Genomic DNA, 24292 nt, shown 5'->3' on the forward strand with positions numbered 1-24292 from the left:
CCCAGTATGTTTTAGAATTGACTTTAAAATTTTATTGATCACTTTTAAAGCTCTTCATGGCCTCTCGCCTTGTTATATTTCTGACCTTTTAGTCCCATTCACACCAGCACGTACCTTGAGATCCTCGGGCAGAGGTCTGTTGTCTGTTCCAGAGTCTCGACTGAAAACTAAAGGGGACAGAGCGTTTGCTGTCAGGGCCCCGAGGCTCTGGAACAGCCTGCCTGAGGAAATCAGGTCGGCTGAGTCAGTGAACTCTAAGTCCCTTCTTAAAACATACTTTTATAGGAGAGCCTTTCCCGATCTTATTTGACTTTATTTTATCCCTTTTCTTTTATTCTATTTTACTAATTTTATATTTATCTGTATTTTAGTCTTTTCAATGTTTTCATGTTTTTATCTTGTATTGTTTTTTGTATTATTGTCTCTTGGGTATTATTGTCTTTACACTTGTTAAAGCACTTTGTAACTTGTTTTTGAAAAGTGCTCTACAAATAAGGATTTTTTTTTTTTTCTCCTTTAATTGTACAGACTTTTTTGTTGTACACCATATGGTGCAGTGGTTAGCGCTGTCGCCTCGAAGCAAGAAGGTCATGGGTTTGAACCTTGGTCGTCCCAGGCCTTTGTGTGGAGTTTGCATGCCCTCCCCGTGTCTGCTTTGTTTCGCTCCAGGTGCTCTGGCTTCCTCCCACTGTCCAAAGACATGCAGGCTAGGCCAATTGGTGTCTAACATTCACCTTGGGTGTGAGTGGATAAACGGTTGACGATGGATGGAACATGCGACACTCCCCCCAACACTAATTTCCGTTAAGCACTCCACCTTACCTGTATTACAAAGTGCTTTACAAATAACGCAAAAGTTGTCTGAATCAGTATGCCCTGTTGCTACAAAGGCTGATAGATTCAGGTCAGCAAGATTCACCCCAAAAAGAAAAATGACATAAGTAAATTGAGTAAGCTTGAGTGAAACTGCATTTGGTTTGTCTTTGAACAAAATATTTAAAAAAAAACAAATAACAAAAAGAGGATTTTGAAAACCATAAGAAAAAAAAATTCCTTTAGTGTTTTTATTTAAGTGATAAAAATATACAAAGTATTTCCTGACAAATCTCAAGGAAGCAAAAACTGCCTCTAAAGCCAAGGTTTATAATTATCTACATGATTCAAAGGTTAGATGTTTCATTCACTTACTGCAGTATCATGAAGGACATCAAATAACTTTTTTTTTTTAAATAATGTCCGATGTAAACGGGTTAATACCTAAACAAGCTGAGCTGCCTGGACATCCCTCCATCAGACCAGTAAAAACTTTTAACACTAAGTTAGGAGTCTTACTGTGAATGTTTCTACACATCACAGCAGATCACCTGAAGTGAAATTAATTTTAAAGCCACTGTATATATTGACAGTTCAATTGCAATTCTTTTAGAAAACAGTTTTTATTTTTAGAAGAAACTGATCTATTTGTTACCAAAGTGAATTTGGAGGTTTCAAGTTTACCTGAATAAATTAGTCAAAGCAGGTGAAGCGAACCAGAAGATAAAAACCACACTAACACAAGCCAAGGATTTTGTAAATAACAATTTATTTGAAAACCCGGGGTCAGGCTGTCTGTGTGGGGCCAGTTTAGCTGCTGCCCTGCTTGGCAGCCAGCCTCTTGTCTCTCTCCTCTGCGATGGTCAGACGGATTCCCTTTCCTCTGGGCAGGGACACCCACGGCTTGTTGCCCTGCAGACAGGATGGAGGAAAAAGTAATTTGTTAATGTTGATTAAAGGAACAGGGCGTTTTATTTTGACAGCGTGTCTTATCTTGACATATCGGAGATAATGTCAGCCGAACCAGTTAATGACTTGACAAATGCTCTACAGCTACCCATCAACGCTAAGCTGGAGTAATTCTTCCCGATGTTTACGCAGAAGACAAAAAGACTGGACAATTAGATAACCAGCTTACTGAATTCTTAATAGATGTTAAATGGGTGAAATATTCAAATTTCAGCCTCAAAGTTGATCAACCGTTTTTGTTCTTTGTCATATGTGAACTTAATGTTTGAGTTTTAGACTGACAAAGAATTCAAAGGCACGACCTTTGAAAAGTTATACAGGGAACTTCACTATTCTGACATTTTAAATCCGCAGATTCAATGAAAATCCACAGCAGCACTAAAATTCTTTAAATTAAGTTGTATTTTTGCATATTCATCATAAAGATCCATATTTATAGTTTTAGAAGATTACAGTTCATTTTGTCATTTTCCCACAGAAAGGATCAAGATCCTTTTCCATATATTGAGAGTTTGCATTACATTCATTCACATCCATTAAAAATCTGCAGCACAAAATTCATGAGAGGAATAATACAGCGACGAGCTTTATGTTCTCTTGGCCACAGAAGCTCAACACTTGACTGTACTAACGTATCTGATGACCAACGCTTCAGCACAGAGCAGTCATCAAGGTGCAGAAAAGCACAGCGCTGAGGCCGTCGAATAAATGTCACAGAAAGACGACTGCGGCGCTGACAGCTCCAGTCAGCGGCCAAATAAATGTCAGCCATCAGGGAAAGAGGTGTGCAGCGTTTTACTAGCGATACTCCACAGGGCAGCTCCTTTTATTCATTCAATGCGTTTGAGAGGACAGAACAATTCATCAAGCTTTTTACACAGTCGCTGAATATCTACCTTTTCTTTCTGCGAGTTGAGTCTTTGCCAATGTCTGCAGAAAACTACTTAGATTTTAAATGAAAAAGGCACTTTTGTGCTCACAATGCCCCATAGTCAGGACGTCACACTGTCCTATGAGTGTGAACGATGTAATCAACTCCATAAGTACGAACATAACTAAAAGTATTGTTTTTATTTACTTGTTCCCCAGCTAAAGTGGTTCCTCCCTTTGCATGCATTATGGAACAAAAGCATCAGTCACTACCAGAGAAAACACAAGCATTAGTCTGGTTTTTAAATCGTGTAGCAATTACAATAAATTTAATGAAGCAGCGTGCTGTGATATTTGTTTTGGCACTTTCTGGTGGATATTGGTTGCCTTCCCATGCATCAGGAGCAGCTGTTTTGTGTTAACCTGTCAGACAGAAGTAGCACTTTCACCGTTGTTTTTTATGGCATAATTTCCTGTGTATGTTGGCATATTGTAGTCTACTTATTTTGTCATTATTTCTAGTGTAAACACTCACCGCGCAGTTAGTATCAATCATGAAATTAAGCTTTATGGGTTCATGCTTTCATTTAAGTATAAAATGGTTGCTGTATTACACCAAAATAATCTTAAAGCTAGTTTCTATCTTTTGTTCCAACTTGTACAGCCTCAGGTTTGTGGGAAAAGTCAGTGTGCTTGAAAAAAAACATTTAAAAAGACGAATTTCTGAAGCCGAGAAAACATTTAAAGACCTTTCAATCAAGGAGCTCAGAACTTCTTAGAGGAATTGGTAGTGTATTTTCATTGCTGATCAAAACCAAAATAGTCATCATTGCTCCAAACTCAACCAAATTCAAACTTGGACAGTAAAATGTTCTGTTTAGGGTGAATTTTCCTTTGACATTGGGATTAAAGTCACGCCAAACACACAATCCTGAAACTTCCAAGACCGGTTCGGACAGACGATAAAGTCATGGTCGTGTTATTTGTATGCGTCCTCACCTTGCCAATGATAAAGATGTTGGAGAGCCTGGTAGCAAAGTTGTTGCCTGTGCTATCCTTGACGTGCACCACGTCGAAAGAGCCAGGGTGACGCTCCCTGTTGGTGATCACACCAATACGTCCCAAGTTAGCGCCGCCAGTCACCATGCACAGGTTACCTGGAGGTGAAACAAATCGTGTCGGAGGACTTTTCTTCATCTGAAGTATTTAAGTACATAAAGGGCTGGTTGTTTATCTTGGAAGAAGCAGCGGTTACAGAAACATACCAGTATCAAATTTGATGAAATCTGTGATCTTGCCGGTGTCCAGGTCGATGCGGATCGTGTCGTTGACCTTGATGAGGGGGTCAGGGTAGCGGATGGTGCGGGCGTCATGGGTCACCAGGTGGGGGATTCCCTTGGTGCCAATGATGATCTTCTTCACCTTGCACAGCTTGTACTGAAGAGGAAGAGGAGATGGGTTAAGTACAAGCTACAGCTAAAAGTCTAAATGACTGAACGCAAATAATTTCACTCTAAACAATTGATAGTCCTAATGTGAGATAGGAATGACAATTTTTGCAAACATCTCACTACACAACACCTGTTAAGATTAGAAACTAGCAGCGTTTTGGACTGTTAACAGTCACTGGGTCTGCCTCTCCAGTCCGCTGTTGTAATTCTTCTCATATCAGACATTAAGCAGAAGAGAGGTTGTAAAGGTTAAACCGTCTGAAACGCCACGGATCTTAATACTTGGCAAGGAGCAAAAACTAAATCTTAAAGCTCATCTCACATGCCAATTACACCTGTTAACTTGGGCTCTAACTTGTGTAGCAAGAACCCGCTAATACCAACAATGTTTTAATCTCAAGACCTCCAACTTTTCACCTTTTGCCACTTATCATTCCCTTTTTCCTTACAAGATTCTTTAAGTCATAGTTGTTTTAATGGCGATAACCTGACTGTTGTGACATCATCATTTAGCTTCCAATAGTCAGTCCTCACGTTAGGATGCAGGCAAAAAAATTTTATTAATTTTTTAATAGCTTGTTTTGAGTTTCTTACCTTGGCCTCCTCAGCAGTGATGCGGTGGACGGTGAAACGTCCCTTCACATCGTAGATCAGACGGAAGTGCTCGCCGGTCTTCTCGATGCTGATCACATCTGGGTAAACAAACATTTAATAGTCTTAGCATCCAAATACTGTTTTTATTTAACGTATAAGTGGTTCTCATCCTGGGTTAACGACACCTTCTGGATTGTACAATCAAATGTGAAAAAAGTCTCGTCTACCATTATATGCACTGGAAAGTGTTCTACAGCCAAGCGGCCACATCTTTTCTCCTTTTAGTTGTCTAAACCACAAATACTGCCAGTGTTTCAGATAATATTCTACCTGAAAGGATAAATAACTTAAAGCTGGGGTAGCCAACTTTCGAAAAATGAGACAAATAGATTTTTAGAGTATTAAACAGGTGACCCTCTGCAGCTACTGGCCCACAGTGACTGAGTGTTTGATTGTATATAAATAGGCTGTGGTCATCGTGCTGCCAAGGCTTCCCTTGGATTTAGAAATTAAAATGCCACATCTCCAGATGAGGCTGCTGGCCAGCATCAAGGTGTTAAGAAAACTGACGGGGTGACAGAACTGAAAGTTTAGTGACTGACTGTGGACCAAAACTCCTGTTGAAGGATCTACAGCCCACACGGCAATACCTCTTTTGTTGGCATCATTTTTCAAAAAGTTGAGATTAAACTGTTGATGTGTTAGATAAACATAAAAGCTGAACATACTCTTCTGCCAGTATTTAAACATTTTTACACCAATAAAGAACAGTGTGCCAAGAAAAACTCCACATGTTCGTTATTGGGAGGTACAACAACAAAAAGGGACGGACATCTTTTGTGTGTTGTAAACAGAAAATCTTAACGCTTACAAGTGAGAGCACATGGCTCGACCGTGAATGAGATGTCTGTTATTCTCACTCTTACTAGACAAGCAGGACGCGTTCATGTTGTCCCATCGGTTCTGTGGTGTGAGCAAAATGTGTCTTCCTCCAAATGGCTACATCCACCCCATTAGAGTCAAAATCTCTCCCATCTACACAATGTCCAACTGCATCCCACCCCAGCTTTGTCCACTATGGGTTTTTTCCTCTCCATTGACAGTTCTATCACAAATCCAAATTGCAAATGGAATAAAGTTACATACACATGTTTTCTGAGCTCACCAGGTAGTTCAACCTCCTTGCTTTCTTTTCTCCCAGCAATGTCCAGTTTTTATATAAATATGAAGTAGTGCCAAACGACGTTAACACTATAACCGGATGTGCACAGAATCTAGCTGCTGAGAAGCTTGAGTGAAGAAAAATCAACGTTGAAATCCCTAAACCTAAATTAAAAAACTAATTTAATAAAAGCAGTTTACTCCGAGCTCCTTCCGCGAGTAAATGGTATAGTTGTCAGAGCATAATCCAGTCCAACCACGGGTATTTAAGTTGGAGCGCTGCTCCCTGCTTCAGGGAATAGAGCAACTCTTGCTTCACTCTGCTCCCCCTGACCGGGAGATTAATATTTACGCACCTCCGATGAGCTAACGAGAACTAAATACTGTAGTTGGAGCTCAGAACTTCTTAGAGGAATTGGTTGTGTAGTTTCAGCTCATTTCTGATCAAAACCAAATAGTCATCATTGCTCCTTCTGTCTCTGAGTGACTTGACGTTTTAGAAGTTCAATTCTGCAAATTCAACACAATTTACAGATTTGCTTAATCCTATGGAAGGTTACCCGTAAACTTGTATACAAGCAGCAAAAACACCAACCACAGAACCTTTCTGCGGAGTTGTGTGAACACTCGTTCTGACCACTGAAAAACAAATCCTACAGCATATCTAAGCTGCACTAAAAGATATAGAATAAGAAGTCTATTAAGTGAACTCACCCATGAACCCAGCAGGATAGGTGATGTCAGTGCGGACTTTGCCGTCGATCTTGATGAACCTCTGCATGCAGATCTTCTTCACCTCATCCCCAGTCAGGGCATACTTGAGGCGGTTCCTCAGGAAGATGATGAGGGGCAGGCACTCCCTCAGCTTGTGGGGACCGGTGGAAGGACGAGGAGCCTGACAAAATGTAAGTCAGATTATCACCACGTTGGGGGATGGATGTGCGTCGTCAGTTACATTACTGAAGAGCTCTTGAGAAGACATTTGTTCATATTAGACCCCACTGCAGTTGTATCTCCACAAATGTCAAGTTACTGAAGTGAACAATTTCTGACTGGAAAAGATCATTGTTTATTTCTGCACAATGTCCTCAAATGTGTCATTTGAGCGAGACTTAATTGTTGCCATATCACAAGAAAACACGGCTACAGTTTGGGGCCTCTGATAATGTTATAGCCAAGGAACAGAACAAAGCATGTGGTTTTCCATAAGGATAAATTCCTGATGATACTGAAAACCCTTAGCTTAACACTTTTCCCCTTCTTTTAAGTTGCTTTCTCAAACCAGCTGAATGAAAACTTTTCAGTCTGCAGCGCACATTGAGACATTTAACCAGTTTTCCAGGTAACATTAGAAACTCACATATGCGACACATCTACAAGGAAACTAGTTAAGTTGAGCGTATACATTTTTTTAAGCTCAAAATTATTTAATATAAGAGCAAAACCACAATTGTGCTTTAACCTGAATGTGATGGAAATTACGTTACATGAGGCACACTAGCTTACTGCAAACATGCACAACACATGACTATCAATCCTTCAGAGAGCATTTTAGTTCAACCACAAACCTACAAAGTTACCTTAATTTTAAACAACCACTAAAAACCTAACGACATAATTATGATCTTATTTTAGGGGAAATGCTGGAACAAACGATACTTACAAACACTCCGGTGAGCTTGTCCAGCATCCAGTGCTTTGGCGCTGCGACGCGCTTCAGGTGCTTCTTCGGTCCTCTTGCCTGGAGGAGAAAGACAACAAGCCCGGTCAACTAACGGGACAAACAACCGGTGGCGTTGGTCCGAATCAAAGGAAGAACCACGCGTGTGTATTTGTGGCGCGGACAAAGCTGGAAAAGCCCGATGAGCTGAGTGAGTATGCTCGTTGATTTCGGTTAGCATGTAAGCTAACTTACCGCAGGAATGAACGCCGATTAGCTCAACCGGCTGCGGCCTAGCCAGGTTAACAAATCATACATTTAGCACACTCATTTAACGTAGTGTTTATCTAATTTTAACATGGAACTGTAACGTTAATCCAAAGTGTGCAAACAGTGCACAGGGTCGCGCACAGAAAAGCGACATTACCATTGACGAGCAGTTTTTTAGTAAACTTAGCAAGCTAGCAGTGATAGCCAGTCAAGCTAACGACAAAACCAAGATGGTGTTAGGTCTTTTTTAAATCATCAATAAAGAGCGACAATCGCTGTTTGTGGCTACAATTTAGACATCGACCATGTTATAAGACGTGGAATTTCAAACTAGGACATATGTGTGTGTGATAATACAACAACAGAAAGTGATGTTTAGTGATTATTTGAGAGAGGAATCGTGAGGGAAACCTGCTCACCATGTTGGAGTCTGCGGGGAAAAGGACCTCCCTTCTTCCGGTATTGAATGATAAGGCCGACTACGGCAGACTGGGACGGACAAAAATGGCCCAGCGTCGCTATTTACATCAGGTTCCCACTGTGTTGGTTCCTGTATGATATTTATTAAGGGGAAAATCCTTTGTAGATATTTTTTGTTTGGTTTGATAGCTATATTATCTCGATATTATAAAATGTAGCCTATTTTCACATATTAATATTAGATTCTTAATTATCTCTATTTGTTACAGCATATTTGATTTCAGTAGGCTAGTTTTTAGCATGTTTTGTTTATGTACAAATAACACTTTATATATGCGCTACCCTTCAAAAGTTTGGTTTTGTTCCTTTTGTTTTTCAAAAGAAAAGCACAGGTTTTGTCCATTAAAATAACATCAAATTGATTAGAAATACAGTGTGGAGATTGTTAATGTTGTAAATGACTGTTGTTGCTGCAAACAGCTGATTAGTAATGGAATACATGTACAGAGGCCCATGTGCTTCAATGGCATGTTGTGTTTGCTAATCCAAGTTCATCATTTTAAAATGTTATTTGATCATTAGAAACCCCTTTTGCAATCATGGTAGCACAGCTTAAAAACTGTTGTGCTGATTAAAGATGCAATAAAACTGGTCTTCTTTAGACTAGTTGAGTATCTGGAGCATCAGCACTTGTGCGTTCCATTACAGAAACTAAATACGATTTAACTAAAATATATCTTTGCACATAAAGCTAAAGAATTTAAATATCACATATACACCCTCCAATTAGCCCTGCTGCTACTGCCTCCACTCGGAGTTTCAGACTGTCCTGGTCAGGAAATGCCAGTGTCAGTAACCAGAGTCGTGTTTATACTTACAGAGATAAAACCCCTCCTGGATCTGTGTCTCCCTTTGCCAAATGATACCAACTGATGCACACATATGCCGTCTCCCTATCTCTCTCTCTCTTTCTCTCTTTTTGAAGGCATCTCTGATTCCCCCCAGGCTGCAGGAACTAATCCCAAAGCTCAGGACTAACCTGGACTCTATTTATAATAAAATGCCTCCGTGTGTATAGTCACACATTTCTGAGGCAACCCACTTTATGTTCTTCTCTTGAAACGTCTCTTTTGTCAGGGCAGAATCAACCCACTAGCCTACATTTTATTCAGATCGTGTTTACCTTTTGTGAAGCTATGGAGGAGCTCAGCAGCATGGCCTGCAGCCAGGTGCAAGTTGAGGACCCCGTCTATGTTTTCTCAACCTTTAATTTCCTGACCCACTTCCTCAAAAACACTGTTGCACTGACTTTTCAATCCAGGAAGTTTCATTACATCAAAGACAGATTTCTGAAGTTATATTACAAAAGTTGAAGGAATAAGGAGGTGACATTTGTTTAAACAGCCTGTCTAAAGGCTGCAATATTGTTTAACACAGATGCAGAGTGTGCTATGAAATGAGCCATGACATGGCTCAAACTGGATCGCTCCTTGTTTAGAAACACACACATCTCAGCCAGATTCCCCCCTTTTAAAGCTTTGTGCAACCAAAACAGGTCATGAGTTTTTAGCCATCCTTAATTATTAGCAGCCCTTTCTGTTTGTTTGTTTGTTTGTTGTTGTGTGTGCTGTTGCTATGGGCAAATAAATTATTTGCTCTTTGTGGATTATTTATCCATGAAACATCATTTAACCAAACATTTAACCAGGAAGTCTCTTAAGATTTATTATCTCTTTTACAAGAGAGACCTGGCAAAAATGGCAGTGTGAAGCAATTAACAAAGAGTCACATAAAAAAAACTTTATTTACAGCACCACATCACAAATAGCTCATTAACACCGGACTTGAGAGACTTGACTGATGCTGAACAGTTTACCTGCAGATCTGACCGCACTGGGTTCGTGAGCAAACATCAAATCCTTTTTATTTAGTTTAGCATTCTCGTTAAGTACAGTGTTATGACCCTGGGGTCATATTTTGCTGTTTGTTTATCTCTCCCTGCACTGTCAGCTGTTCTCCTCCCTTAGAGTGTGTGTGAGTGTATGCAGGTACTGGAGAACAGGTGGACACACTGGATTGGTCCGCTAGAGCTGATTGGAGCCTCCTGATTGGGCACCTGGATGACAGCAGCCATCTTAAGCCCCACTGACAGGAACTCTTCCCCCTCTCTGCCATTGCCAACCTGCCTGAGTACTGTGTGTTATGTCTGTGTTCATTGTACGTAGTGAACTGTTGTGAGTATAGTAGACTAAGATTGTAAGTAGTTTACCTTAGTCATTCTGATTTTTTTATGACAACCTGGTTTTGTTGGCTTTGCTATGAAGCAATTTTCTTTGTCGTAGATATATTGTGTCAGCTACTAGCAGTGAGTAGGAGTGAGAAGCCACCGTTTTCTCCTGTTTTTGGACTTAGAAGCATAGTTTAGAACTTTGTCTTTTCTTTACCTTTTTGGGTTTAGGTTTTCTTAGAGTGTTTTGATTGTTGTTTTGGGCACTGCTCATCTCCAATGTAAATTATAAAAACTGCTATAAAACTATAAAAACACAGTAAATTGTATTTACTGTGTGCTGGCATTGTTTGGGAATGGGAAGAGTGGGAAACCACACATTTATGTTGCATCCAGGACACCCCTAGACCTTGGGACGTAACAACAGTATCACTTACATCATATAATTTATGTACTTCTTTTTCTCCCTGTGCTGTTTTTATACTCTTATCTTTGGTCTTTACTCTTTTATTCTCTCACTGCCTTATTCCCCCCTTCCCAAGTAAGCAGTGGCAGAATGTAACTAAGTACATTTGCTCAAACTCGAGGTACTTGTACTTTACTTGGGTATTTCCCATTTTCCCATTTCTTTATAATTTTTACTCCACCACATTTGTCTGACATCTTTAGTTACAAGTTACTTTCCAGATTACAATTCCTCATCCCCTTCATGACCAGTTTCTGGTAAACATGAGGAGTAAATGTTTGTTCAGTGTATAAACTGTAGTTGTTCAGCTATAAACTTCTTTAACCCCCCCCCCCCCTTTATTTTATTTTTTTTACCTGGACAATTGTCACAAAGATGAAAACAGGGCTGGTTTTCTTTCCATTATGCAACTATACTTCTACTCCAAATATTGTACTTTTTACTCCACCACATCTGTCCTACAGCTTTAGTTACTAACTGTTCAGATTACAATATTTCATCCCCTTCCTGTCCAGTGAAAACCATGTACTTTTTTAGTTAAACTATTTAATCTCTCCTTGGATCAGCTGGAAAACGCATCACAAAGCTGAAAACAGGGCTGTTTCTGTGAGCTCATGAAAAGCTGAATTTTTAGACATACGTGGTTCTCACACGATAGCGATGCTGCAAACATATGATGATCTTACAGACTATGATGGTTTGCTGTAGATTAAACTACCCAACAGCATATAAAGGAGTTAAAATAAGCTCAACTTTAAACATAGGCCTATACAGCAGGAAAATGCATCATCCACATTAATGCAGCAGGAATAGTAATCCAGAAACGTCATATATGATAGAAAAACACTGAAAGGGAACATTTTACCGCACTATGAGTACTCCTGGTGATAACATTTATATACAATTACTTCAGTAAGATTGTCCTGGAGTATTAAATTGTGGTATTGATACTTTTACTTCAGTGAAGGATCTGTATACATCAGATCCTGTGGCCTGCACTATTTAATGTATCATGAAGCAGTAAATCTGTTTGTGTCTGCACAGAGGATCACTGTCTCTACACAGGCCTACGGCACAAGAGGCAGGGCAAATGGATGATTTAGTGTCTTTACTAAATATTGCTCTGTGCAACGCTACCATCACCACTAGATGGCAGCAGCAAGTTCCTGTGCCAGTCTGACAAAGAAGAAACTTAATTGATCTAAAGACTGCTGGTAAATTAAGTGAATAATGTTGTTACACCCACTGTCACATAATTTTTTCTCACATGGAATAATCCTCAGCTTTAATGACACTGCCAAAAATCTGAAAATACTTTAAAGGCCAATAATAGGATTGAATTTCTAAACATTTCCTAAGAAGTTTCCTATAAAGAACTAACTTGTCATGTCACTTGGCACTAATTCTAAGTAGAAATGTATATAGCTTCTTATAGCGTCTTATAGCTACAGTATGTAATTCCACCACTAAGATAACAGGTCAGCTCAAAATGCAAGTTTGACTACAGGTAAGCGAACAGTTTGACATAGATTATATAAAGAATAAAGTTTTCAATAATAAATGAATTACTATCTACTTGGTTAATTTAAATTGAGCAGTTATTCAGAGGAAAGTCCATCGGAATTTAACAACTGCTTTTAAAGTAAAAATGTTCTTACTGTAATTATTACCAAATCACATAGTTCTTCTCCATAATTGTAAGGTAATAGCAGAGCCATAAAATAGTATAAAAATGAATTCTGACATTCAGAAAATGCAGAGAAAAGATGTGCAATATTCTTGTTGTATCCTTGGTTGGTCAACCTGTGTACTTACCCTCACATGGCAGCAGATGGAAGCCTTGTGCAAATAAGTTGACAGCATGTGGAAACATCAGTCTAAATCAGCATAATAATTTACATTTACAAAAGGTTTTAAAAGCACTGTAGCAAGAGTCATGACTCTACAGTTAATGTAGGCTATCATGTTAATCTATAATACTATACTATACTAAAGAGTGTTTATAAACTAGTTTGTTTATAAACATATCGTCTTTGTCTAATTCTACCTTTACTGGTAACTCTATTGTTTTCTATTCTATGAATGTCATATGAATCTGTTCATATGGTTAAACTTATCACACTTATCAATGGAAAATCTTTTGACCGTTCATTGTAAATCTCTAGATGCCACTTCATATATGCCGTGTCTGTTTTAATGACAAACATTCACTCCAGTTCAGTTTTTCAATCTTTTTATTTTCATCCAAACTCAGAGCCGTAACAAAAATACAAGCATTTGTTTTATTATGATCTCAGTCATTTACATATTCATATAGATGTACAAGTGAGAGCCGGTGAGCAAAAGTGCTTTAAAAATCATCTTTGAATAATATTCATTTCATCATTAGAAAAGAAAAAAAGAACAAGGAAAGATACTGCATGTAAAACCGACAACAAAATAAGGCTTTTATCTACAGGTTTAAAGGTAAATATGATGAAAGAAAATGAATAAATCAGTGCAGAGTCTACTTCAGTTTCACAAGCAGACCTAGCCGCAGAGCAGTGGCTGAACATTTTCATTACCGTGGAGGGTGGAAACCTTGTAACAGCGACCTTTTAACACATATATCACTGCTTATGTCGAGGGTTTTCACAGGCCTTGATGTGTTGGAACATTTTTCATGACCCTGAGGCCCTGAGGCAACGGCCGAGTGTGTAACAAATCACTGCTGTCACATGGAAACTGTAAATCCACTTCATTAGCTGCAGAGACCATGAAGACTCAGGAAAAAAAAACCCACCTTAGCATCCAAAAAGCACACAAGAGTCCAGAAGGTCCCGTAGTTGGGGAAAAGAGGAGCAGCAACTTCCTGGATTCGCTGCTGGTTGCCTCACGACTGCTAGTTACATTCAGACGAATTCAGACTTTCTGGAGATTAATTTTTCTTTCTATTAACCAATTTAACAGTCCCAGCTCACCACTGTATTAGTACTGGATAAAAATATGACTTTGATTAAGCATAGAAATATAACTTTGATGGAGTACTAAAACAAACTGAAGCCTGTGGATGCACCGAAGAAAGAAAATCAGTCTATTTAAACTTATGGTATAGGCCTACTTTGGGAAATGATCTGTAGGCTATTAAGTTCAGGGGATTTGTAAACATGCAAAACCAACAGTGTGGTGCTTAGACAGTGTCAAGTTAAGCTGTCCATCAGAGGAAATTAGTTTACTGTCATGACCTGAACCCAAGTGGTAGTTTTTGTGATTAGAAACCAAATAGCTGTGAGGTAAATTTTAGTTCAAAAGGCCTCTGCTGGGGTTAATCTGCAATATCGGGCGTCAAGGAGAAGAGGAAATGAAAGCCTTCAGACGATTCAAACATCTCAACCGGGCAACATCTCTGGGGAAGGAGAGGTGGGGACGTCCCTCTGCTTCACACAGCAAAAAATAACAATTCAATCAGCTGGGATTAAGGCCGGACCACAAAACAACACACACTTACACACGCACACACAAAGGCCATTAAAACAATGTCGAGCAGATGGAAACAACCACGAGACTGTCTTCGATCTGAAGAATGTTATTTTGACCCACTTCAGGCAACGAGACAAGAGGAAGAGACGAATCAGCATGTCTGTCTGCTAGCTTTGGAAGCGATGAGAAGCATCTTTATTTCATCTCGCTTCACACCATGTCTATAAAGTGGTCGTTACGATGGAAATATCCGACAAATCCCTTTTTAAAAAAGGGTGATTCTGTCAAATTACCCCATCATCAGGTTTTCATTAATCACTGCTTCTCGTATTTCATTAAAGAAAGAAAAGAAAATTGGGGCTCTTTCACTGTAACCAAGACCCCTAATCAACATGAAAAACTGGTATTAGTCAGCGTGTGTGTAGGAAAATTGGACTTGCAGGACGCATGTGTGCACTATTGAGGAACTGAAGATGTGTTTGTGTAAGCTGACCTGTCTATATCTAAATAAATTAACGAGGCCCAGCGTGTCCGCCAGTGGTCTTCTTCATGTGGACGGATTACTTGCTGTTCATAGTTTCCCCTCACACACACACACACACACACACACACACACAATTGGATTTTCAGACTTGCATACAGTCTCTCATTATCTCTTTTCAAACACACACACACACACACACCAACAACCCCAATAAAGTCTGTGTGTAACAAGTGCCTGTTTCATGGCTGCTACTCCCATTTCCCTGATGTAATACCATCCCCATGCTCCTGCTTGTGTGTGTGTCTGTGTGTGTGGTGGGTTTATCTCAGTGCCTTTGTCTGTCTGCACATAGTTTGGTTTCAGCCTGTGTGTGCCTATGGAGGTGAGCGCACATACAGGTGAGTTTGTCGCATGTCTTTGTGCGCATGTATGTATATATGCAGGTGTGTTATTGTGTGTGTGGTCTAAGAGGAGACCAACAATGCCGAGATGACAGACACACCAGGTTGAGGTGAAAGGCCTTTGTACCTGCGGTACGGTTCAAGCCCACATCTCTTCTTACCACAACAGATATAGGTCAGAGCCCCCATGCTACCCACATCCATCTACAGCAGGAGGATCCAGTACAGTTCCTATAGGTGGGCAGGGGGGAGGGGTATGTGACACTTTAACCCCCTGGGATTTTTTTCAACTATGAAACAAACCGTACCTGGTACAGTTGGCTCTATAGTAATAGTCCATTCACTATAGAGATGAGATCATTTGTCAAGCAGACAATTAACAAAAAATCTCCAGGCAACATCACGGAGGTCCAATAGAGCATAGAGCATGATGCAAACAAGGCATGTAAAACTGGGTCACATGTGAAATATACTTCACGTTTTCCTCATGTTTCATCGTATTAACATGATGATGACACTCGATGAGAAAGATCAGGAAAAAAGTACAAGTGGAGCTTGAGCTTGTACTGTTTTGTAGTTTTTTAAAGTGATGAATCATTATAAACGTTATTTTCACCATCTGAAAACATTTTTACGTGTGCTTTTTTGTAAGGCTTTCACCAGTTTGCTAGCATTAGCATTAGCAGATTGTTAGCAAGCTAGACAAAACAACAAAAACAACAATGTCTTTTTGATTCTCCTCAATAGGACAAGCTCAGCAAATAACTTGTTCAACTGAAGCCCAAGAGCATCGGGACCTGCATTTTGGCTTCCAGACGACACACCGCTAGCTGAGAGGGGGTTGTAGCCAACTCAGGGGTCTGTTTACAGTCTGGACCACAAGCTTCAGTGCCCATAGTGGTTGCAACAAGTGGTCAATGGACAGACCACTGAATTGGCTGCAACCCCTGCTGCGCTAGCTTGTCAAGATGTTCTCTATATTGCCGCTGCCTTCAAGAAATGGTAAAGCAGTAAGAATGAACGGAAGCTGATAGTTAATGATGCTATTATGTTAGCTGCAAACAGTAGTAGCTTCTATGAACAGATCAAGTCTGAAAGGTTTAGTTGACTCTGGTCTGATTCCAACCATCCTAAAGCCTGCACTGGTGTAGACCAACATCTCGACATGCGACACGAAACCAAACCACAGTGTGTGTTTAGGTCAAAGGCTGCCCTGCAAGGTGAGCAAACAGTCCACCCCATGCCTAATGAGGACAAAACAAACAATGCTCCCTTATCAGGAACAAGGAAGTGTGGTGATAATAAGGTCTGTTTGTGGCTGATCGGACTTTTTTGACACAAACATCGAATGAGGTAAAACAGGAAAAACAAAAAGCGGAGGGCACGTGAATTTATCTGTTTGGCCATTTGGGTTGTGTCCACAAATGTTGACAAGACCTTGTATCCTCAGTGCAGGAGTAAGTGCTCTCCAGGATCACTGACACCAGTTTGACTTGACCTCCTGGGTCAGTGTTTCTTACACTGTAGGAAAACAAAACATGTCCATGTAGTGGCGACTCACATGACCAAAAGGCCTCGATCGTTTTAATGAGGCGGTGCTCCAGAGAAAGAAACAATTTAGTCCATTCAGGTCCCATGCTCTGAAAGATTCCACACCCCTTGATCTAATTCATTATGAAAAGCAAAACCGATTATAGACGCGCTACAGAAGCGCTCCTTGTCCAGAAGTCCTGATGGATATCAGCCACTGTCTTAAATAACATGTTCCATGAATACTACTGGTTGAACTTAATTCAAACAAAAAGAAGAAAGAAAGAAAAAGTACACTGAGATAACCAGTTCTCAGACAATCAGTTTCTTTGTGAAGCCCAGAGACAGGAGTCTCTTTCCCGTGAGACCAGAGTTTAATATTGTCCATTAAGAAAAGGGGAAACCTAGTGTTTGTCATCCTTCACAAATCTCCCATGTTTCCCATTTTCATTTGCCTTCACCATTGATTGAGAGAGAAGAAGTGTATCTAAGTTATCTTTACTCCTGTGTTGCCCAGAGGCTAAAACGTCTCCAACCTGTCTCACGTCAATCACCTTGCTTTCATTAAGCCAGCATCATGGAGTGATGGCGGAAAGAGGAGAGGAGCAACCAAGTCTCTTTCCACGACTCCATATTTCTGTTTCATATTCTGCTCATGCTTTTTCAAATGAAAGGGGGGGGAGAATCAGAGTGGGATGAGACAAAACAAAAGACTTTTTAATCCCATCAGGTTGGTTTCAACCACCAGTTTCATCCCAGAACAGAAAAACGCACTGATTGCATGGAACAAAAAACAGTTTGCTCTCTTTCCGCATAACTCCATTAAAAAACAAAATGAAAAGCAAGTTGTCTTTTTCTTTTAGCCATCTGTCTGCACATAGAGAGAATGAAAACAAAACAGAAACAGAAGCATGCCTCTAATCTCTTTCTCTTTATCACTCAGTGTCTCTTCTGTTTCCTCGTTTTATCAGCCAAGAAAGGGAGGAAAGAGAAAACCCAACCGAGGAGAGAAAGTCCTCTCCTTCTTTGTCAATCATTCCCAACGCATAGTTTATCTTTTCACGCGTCAACAGCCGGCCGGCACGTCTGACATGAAGTCAAACTCGTTCTGACCCAGCCAGAGCTCGGGCAGCTCGTTGGCTCGGTCCAAACCGAGCTCCACCACCAGTGACATGAGGACCTCCTCATCCACGGGGTCAAAGTCGATAATTCCACCTGCGCTGGAGCTTTGGTTCCCCATGCTGATGCCAACACCCATCCCACCTCCACTGAGGCCTCCAGATGGCCCAAGAAGCTGGTTCCCCGTGCCCAGAGGTGAGGCACTGAAGCCCCTTTGAGCCCCGCCGGGCGCTGGGTGTCCGGCAGAAGCACCTGCGAGGTTCTGGTAGTGCGAGTTGAGCTTCTGCAGCTGCATGCTGGCGATGAGATGTGGCCCCGTCTGGAGGCAGAAGGTCTGAGGTTTGGAGAGCGGAGCCGACGACAGCGAGGACCCGGGTGAGGAGGCGGCGCCAGCAGACGGGGAGAACGGCACAATGGAAGTTTTGGAGGACTGGTAGTGGAGCAGGGAGCTGAGTGGAGAGGAGGAGGAGGAGAGGTCCTTCATCGCAGCGTGGGCGTTGCCAGGAAATAGCAGTGAGGTCATCACCAGGAAAACCCAGAGGCTGCAGGAAGAAACGAGAGTTGTTATGCAATGTCATCAAACTGGGACACGAGGAGGACAAGATCAGCTTGTTAGCTATTCAGAGGCCCGCTCAGCTGACTGCTGACATCGTGTAGGCTCAATGTCAATAAATACTTCACTGCAAGAGAGAACCCGGGGGAATCTGAGAGGATTCAGTGTAAACCGAGGCTAAATCCAGACATGCAGATCAGCGTCAAAAAACACGAAATGTGTTTTTACAACATCAGTGTGTGCTGTTATTTATAGTTCTGAGTAGTGAGTGTTTAGATGGTGAACTATCTCCTTTAGAGGAATAATTTGAACATTTCTGGACAGTTAGACAAGAACATTGTCTCATGTCTATGTGCTAATTATGACGCTGTAGGGTCAGCAGGTGATTAGCTTAGCTTTGCATCAAGACTTTTAAGCGGGGATAAACAGTTCAATCAGTACTACCAGCACCTAAAGAGCGAATAAGCATACTTTCTAAAATATCAAAGTTAGAGATTTGATCTTTTCTCTCTGTAATATGTATATGCCTACATTTTCTAGGCAGCTCCCTCTGTTGTACCAAACTAAACCTCTTAATCGGTGCTGCTGCTGAGTTTTAGTGTCAGTTTGAAGCGCTGCCAATTTTCAGAACAGCTCCAGCTGAAAAACAAAACTCGCACACAGGTGTGAATCACTTAATTAACTTGTTTGTTTATTTGCACCTGTGAGCACATCTTCACAGCATGCATGTTTATACTCCACTTTCTTAGTTTGGAAATCTGTCATTATGGCAACAGTGATGCCGGAGATACAAAAGGACTCTGCGGGTTTCACACAGAGTGACTGGAGTGTAATATTTACTTAATATTTCTGTTTTTTGTCTGGTGCAGGGACTTTCTTGTTCAAACACAACAACAAATAGAGTTTTCCATAGCAAAGTCTTTAGAGAGCAGTTGACAGACTATTAAATATTTCTAAACAACACGCTCTTCATGAATGAAAAAAATACATTATTACTGGCCTGCAGTAAAACATTTGATGGCTAAGGAAAGGATGACAAATAACTTAAGTGGTCACTTGAGGGCGTTTCCTGACAAACACGCGGTGGCTTCAGACCGCAACAACAATGGTGTTGTTGACTTAAGAGTGACTTTACTCATGTTCTTGTGACCCGGTAAATCACTGAAGTCAGATCTGTCTGGGAAACACACAACGAGCCGACCCTGCTGTCTGGACGGCCGCATGACTAGTTTGAGACTGATTGTGTGTGTTGTGTTGATTGTGTGTGTGTGTGTTGCTTGATGTCTACTTTCCTCTTGACCTATTGAGCAGCAAATTAACGGTGAAACGGCTGCGAAGAGAAGGTCTGTGGGTACCATCGGGGTTAGTGAGTGTTTACAGGTCTGTGTGTGTGTGTGTGTGTGTGAATGAAGTTCATAACACAACAGAGCTTTTGAACGCCTCATAGAGTGATTGGGTCACATAGCAGGATAAACACATATGGGCCCTCAGAACAGAGCATATGTCTTACTCTGTGTGTGTGTGTGTGTGTGTGTGTGGAGGTAAAAAAAGAGCGTGTGAAGCACAGTGTGTGTGTTTGTGTGTGTCTTTTAGTTTGTGTTGTGTGTGTGTGTGTGTGTGACTCAAACTCCCTTGCAAAAAGACTCCTATGGAGGCTCATGTTAAAGTCCCCGAGCTGGTTTATATTACACACAGTTCAGCGCAGTTCAAACAGCATGTGTGCCTTAACACACACACACAGAAACATCATGCGGCTATCCTTTGAGTAAGTTAATCGCTTAGTAATATGTGCCGATCCTCTGCCCCCCTTCCCCCTCTCTCACACACACACAAACCCCTGACCCCTCCTCCTCCTCTCAGCACTGGCTCTTATTTAGCGAGAACATAATTGCTACAGACAGGCATGCAGCTGCACTCGCCTGATAGAGTTAACACACACACAAACACACACACACACAAAGATACCAAACAGCTGTCAGTGGCAGGTCTGTGTGTGTGTGTGTGTGTGTGTGTTCATTATTCATTGACTGATTACTGTCAGGGCCCGGCTGCACATGGCGTCTCTGCACAACAGCTTTCCAGCACATTGCGTCCAGGAGACACAAACAAATGAAACACTGCACACATTCTTTTCTCGGGCACAGAAGACAACGCAACTGCAGCTTTTTAAAATGAATTCCTAAAAACTAAACACACAGCCTATATTACAAAATACCGCTTTAATGGAAAAGAGTTTCCCACCCTTACTACTAATTAAGATGCAACCAATTTACCCAAAAGATAACTTGAAAACACGTTTCCACATATAAAAAAGACTAAATTAATGACTGTAGCCATTGTAATTAAGTGACAATAATGAGGTAATGCTAAATGCAAAGTGTAACATTAGTGGAGAAAAGTCAGTGAAATGGCTCAGTAGCCTAATGTCTGTACAGTATTTAAAGTTTGCTAGTGTTAGCTTACATTAGCCACCACATGCTAGTGGTCATTCCTGACCAAGTAAAAAACCAGAGTATACTTAAGTATTAATGAATTCAACATTTCATTTGTAATAGAAATGTTGTGTTGTGTCTTGATTTAAACAAATACGGTAGGTTTAAAGGGCATTAGTTTGTTCCTTTGTGGAGGACAGCAGCTGCAGGCAGCTTTAATTCAATTACACTTACAATGAATTTCAATGGTGACCCATTCTCACGGGGAAACTTTCTTCTAAAAAACATGCCAAGACACACATAGATCCATGTCAAACCACTCCCGCTGCATGATTAACCTTTCCCAACAGTCAATTAGGGCTGGGTTTTGAATCTCAGTGGGTTTTTTTTGGTTCGAGTATCAAAAACTGACAAAATCAGATTTATGAAATAAATCAACATTTTGCTAATGTTAGACAATTTCATTTAGTCAGAGTTCTTGTAAAGTCGCTTATAGTCAGACAACAGACAACATTCAGAACTTTTGCTCAATGAAACAAAAGGTTTTTTTGTAGAACAACATGTTTGAATTTCTCAAATGATTTTGGTACCTGAACTGCTAAATTCCCTACGTGTGGTGGATCCTCAGAGATACGAGGGGGTGACGGCACAACAACAAGTCGTGTTTTTAGCTATTCTGTTAAGAAATTACAGTTTGAACGTTTGGCAAGTGTTTCACACAAGTCTGTTTAATTTATTTTGTTTTAAGTCATCACAGAACTCACATGTCATGAAGACAGCTTTAAAAATGTGTCACTGTTTTCATGTGGGAGTGATTTTAAGTCCCAGGAGCAAATGTTGTTTTTGTTTTTGCAATGATGCACAGGATGACTAAACCACATATCCTGAATTTAGAAACCTTGCTAACGGACTTTTAAAAAAAGAGTACAGTGAAAAGCTAAATGATCAGATAAGGTTGTCCACACAAGCTAGCCCCCCCCTTTCTGTTGCCCAACAAAATGAAGTGTAAAGCGTACAAGTTGTTAACGTCCTTTCCAATTTCCAAGTTCTCAGGCGACATGAAAATGTGTGGAGGAAGTCAAAAACGTTCAAACATACAAGCTGCAGCTTTTGCCTCCTGTTTTTGTCAGAAATGAGGACGGACTGGAGTCAAAAAATGTCCAAACTGTTCGCTCCTGTGCTCGCAGGCAGCAGAGCAGGGTGACTGCTTAGCCGAGTTAGGAAGGATGCTGTGTGAAACCGCTGGAGGAGCGCCAATGTTTTTTCCTGTTCACAGCTGACCTGAGTCATTGTGTGCTTCCACCACGTTTATGAGATTGTGAAATCGGCCCACGACTTACTTTCCCTGTAAATGATTTCATTAGCCGTCTCGGCTGCTGTCTTGGCCGTGGAGTGGTCTGCATTTTGTTTAATTATGAGCAATGAAAGTCTGCTCTCCCTGCCAGATTAGTCTTACAGAGAACAGCGCTGCAGTTTTAAGAGGGATCCATAAGTCTCCAAGTGTATATCTGAGATATTAGACTGTAGCTAATGATTAGGATTTTATTGATTAATCAGCTAATCTACAGGAAATAGTGATTTGTCAGAGCACAAAGTGATGTCTTCAAATTACTTCTTTTAAAAATATTAATAGCAAATGTTAACATTTGAGAGGCTGGACCGGCTATTTCTTCAGTGACTGATAATCAATACAGTTACCACTTAGGCTCTTTTTACATTTGAGTAATCAATCAATTGACTAATTGTTTCAGTACTGGGTAAACATTAAGTTTATAATACTTTTAAAACACTGCAACTCCATGCAGGAATATTTTAGGTAAAACAACATGACACCATTAATTAATTAGTCAGTCATCATCAAGAACTTTCATAATTGACTCATTGTTTAATTAATTATTGAATTAAAAATGCCACATTGGATTGTTGTGTTTTTTTTAATCTTTGTAAATTAAATACTTTGACGTTTTGGACAAAACAAGCAATTTGTACCTTTAATATCATGTCATTTAATCCCCCAAGTAGGTATAGCCTAATGAAAGTTATGGTTGTGGCTCTGTTGTAAGGAACACTGTAAGATTATGAGTTAATTAAGTCTGTAAATATGAAATCAATAGAGGAGAAAGTTCATTCTTGACCTTGAAAACAGTAGTTGAAAAAACAATCTCACCACAAGGTCTCTTTAGCAGCAGTTCTAGAGCTTTCTATCAAAACACATGATCTTCATCACTCCAGCCTTTCAGCCAAACATGACTAAAAGTCCTTCAAGTGGTCACAAAAAAGGAAAACTGATCTACCAGCTACTCCGTGAACTAGACTGTTTGGTCAACAAAGTATTTAAGGAATGACCAATAACTTCACAATAAGGTGACTATTATAAACTCACTAGTGTATACACTGTAGGTGTAGGTGCAATATTATAGAAATATCATTGGAATAGTTTCTGCACTTTGTCAATCAGCGTAGCGCGCGCGCACAGACACACACAACACCAACAACAGAGGTTTCAATTACACAATTAAAGCGTGACGAGCAAATTTAAACGTCAGTCTGTCTCTGTCCCTTTCCAACACACACACACACACACACACCATATGCTGTCCCAGCGTGACGCCTTCCCCACTTGCTTTAATTACCTCCAACTCCACACTGAAGACGGTTAATGAGAAGCCAATTTACGGGGGGGGGGGGGGGGGGGGGGGGTGTTTTTGTCTGTTGTAGTTTGCAAAACTTTGCTGTTTTTGGATGGAAAGTACTTTAAAACGCCAATAATAATAATCATAATAATATTGTGTCACATATTCATTTTAAGGTTGAATTAAAATAAGAATCCCAAAAAAGCAAATAAACCAAAACCGGTGGTCGAAATAAATGGATTTTATTTTTTTTTCAATAATGTCTGCCAATGCCATTCATTTCTACTATAATAATAGTATCAGGTGGGTATACAACGCGTGTAAATGGAGACAAATTGAGATTATCCATGACACTTAGAAGCTTAAACCAAATAGAAAATGGAAATTTCAAAGAAGCTTTTACAACGAAACCCTTCAGCTCGAGGCAGAAAACGCTTGACCTTATTTAAAATGTTATGCAAAGACTTCTGAGTAGGGGAAAAAACTTTCACCAGGCAGATCTGCAGCACAAACACACGCTGACAAGTCCCGTCACAGCGTAGAAACCCAGAACCAGAGGATACGACTGAAATTTACCAACCTGTGAGAAAAGCCCGGTACAGCCCAGAAAACTCAAAATAAAAAGTAGATTTTAAAAAGTCCGCAGAGTCCAACGTGTTGGTTGTGGAAATAAAAGCCAGTAAATTGTTATTGGTGTTACTGTTAGAGAATCAGAGGCTGAAGTCCGCGCACTGACTGAGTGACTGCAGAGGCTCTGGAGAGGTTGTCAGCTCCTCAATG

General features: G+C 40.4%; 2 protein-coding genes and 2 non-coding genes across 4 annotated transcripts; all 4 read right to left on the reverse strand.

Moving 5' to 3' along the window:
* Positions 1-1563: 1563 nt before the first annotated feature.
* rps4x (ribosomal protein S4 X-linked) lies at positions 1564-8267 on the reverse strand. Its single transcript, XM_046065373.1, has 7 exons — positions 8208-8267; positions 7522-7599; positions 6573-6753; positions 4698-4795; positions 3918-4089; positions 3652-3809; positions 1564-1725 (listed from the first exon to the last, which is right to left on the reverse strand). Exons 1-7 carry the CDS (start codon positions 8208-8210, stop codon positions 1624-1626), a joined length of 792 nt encoding a protein of 263 aa, XP_045921329.1. The 5' UTR covers positions 8211-8267; the 3' UTR covers positions 1564-1623.
* Positions 3414-3485, reverse strand: LOC123981233. Its single transcript, XR_006827723.1, has one exon. It is a non-coding gene; the product is annotated as a small nucleolar RNA SNORD61 (small nucleolar RNA).
* Positions 6251-6326, reverse strand: LOC123981234. The gene has a single exon (XR_006827724.1). It is a non-coding gene; the product is annotated as a small nucleolar RNA SNORD61 (small nucleolar RNA).
* A 4850-nt stretch (positions 8268-13117) lies between the features above and the next one.
* On the reverse strand, positions 13118-24269 carry cited1 (Cbp/p300-interacting transactivator, with Glu/Asp-rich carboxy-terminal domain, 1). Its single transcript, XM_046065617.1, has 2 exons — positions 24093-24269; positions 13118-18436 (listed from the first exon to the last, which is right to left on the reverse strand). Exon 2 carries the CDS (start codon positions 18415-18417, stop codon positions 17842-17844), a length of 576 nt encoding a protein of 191 aa, XP_045921573.1. The 5' UTR covers positions 18418-18436; positions 24093-24269; the 3' UTR covers positions 13118-17841.
* Positions 24270-24292: the final 23 nt, after the last annotated feature.

The sequence above is a fragment of the Micropterus dolomieu genome, linkage group LG12 (assembly GCF_021292245.1).
Source record: "Micropterus dolomieu isolate WLL.071019.BEF.003 ecotype Adirondacks linkage group LG12, ASM2129224v1, whole genome shotgun sequence".
NCBI classification, from domain to species: domain Eukaryota; kingdom Metazoa; phylum Chordata; class Actinopteri; order Centrarchiformes; family Centrarchidae; genus Micropterus; species Micropterus dolomieu.

Bases quoted from the DNA above. Each gene is read 5' to 3' on its own strand.
- rps4x (XM_046065373.1), bottom strand. The intron at 6,754-7,521 runs GTAAGTATCGTT...ACATTTTGTCAG, and splicing joins ACAAGCTCACCGGAGTGTTT to GCTCCTCGTCCTTCCACCGG. The intron at 1,726-3,651 runs GTGAGGACGCAT...TCCTGTCTGCAG, and splicing joins ACATCTTTATCATTGGCAAG to GGCAACAAGCCGTGGGTGTC.
- cited1 (XM_046065617.1), bottom strand. From the start codon at position 18,417: ATGACCTCACTGCTATTTCCTGGCAACGCCCACGCTGCGATGAAGGAC.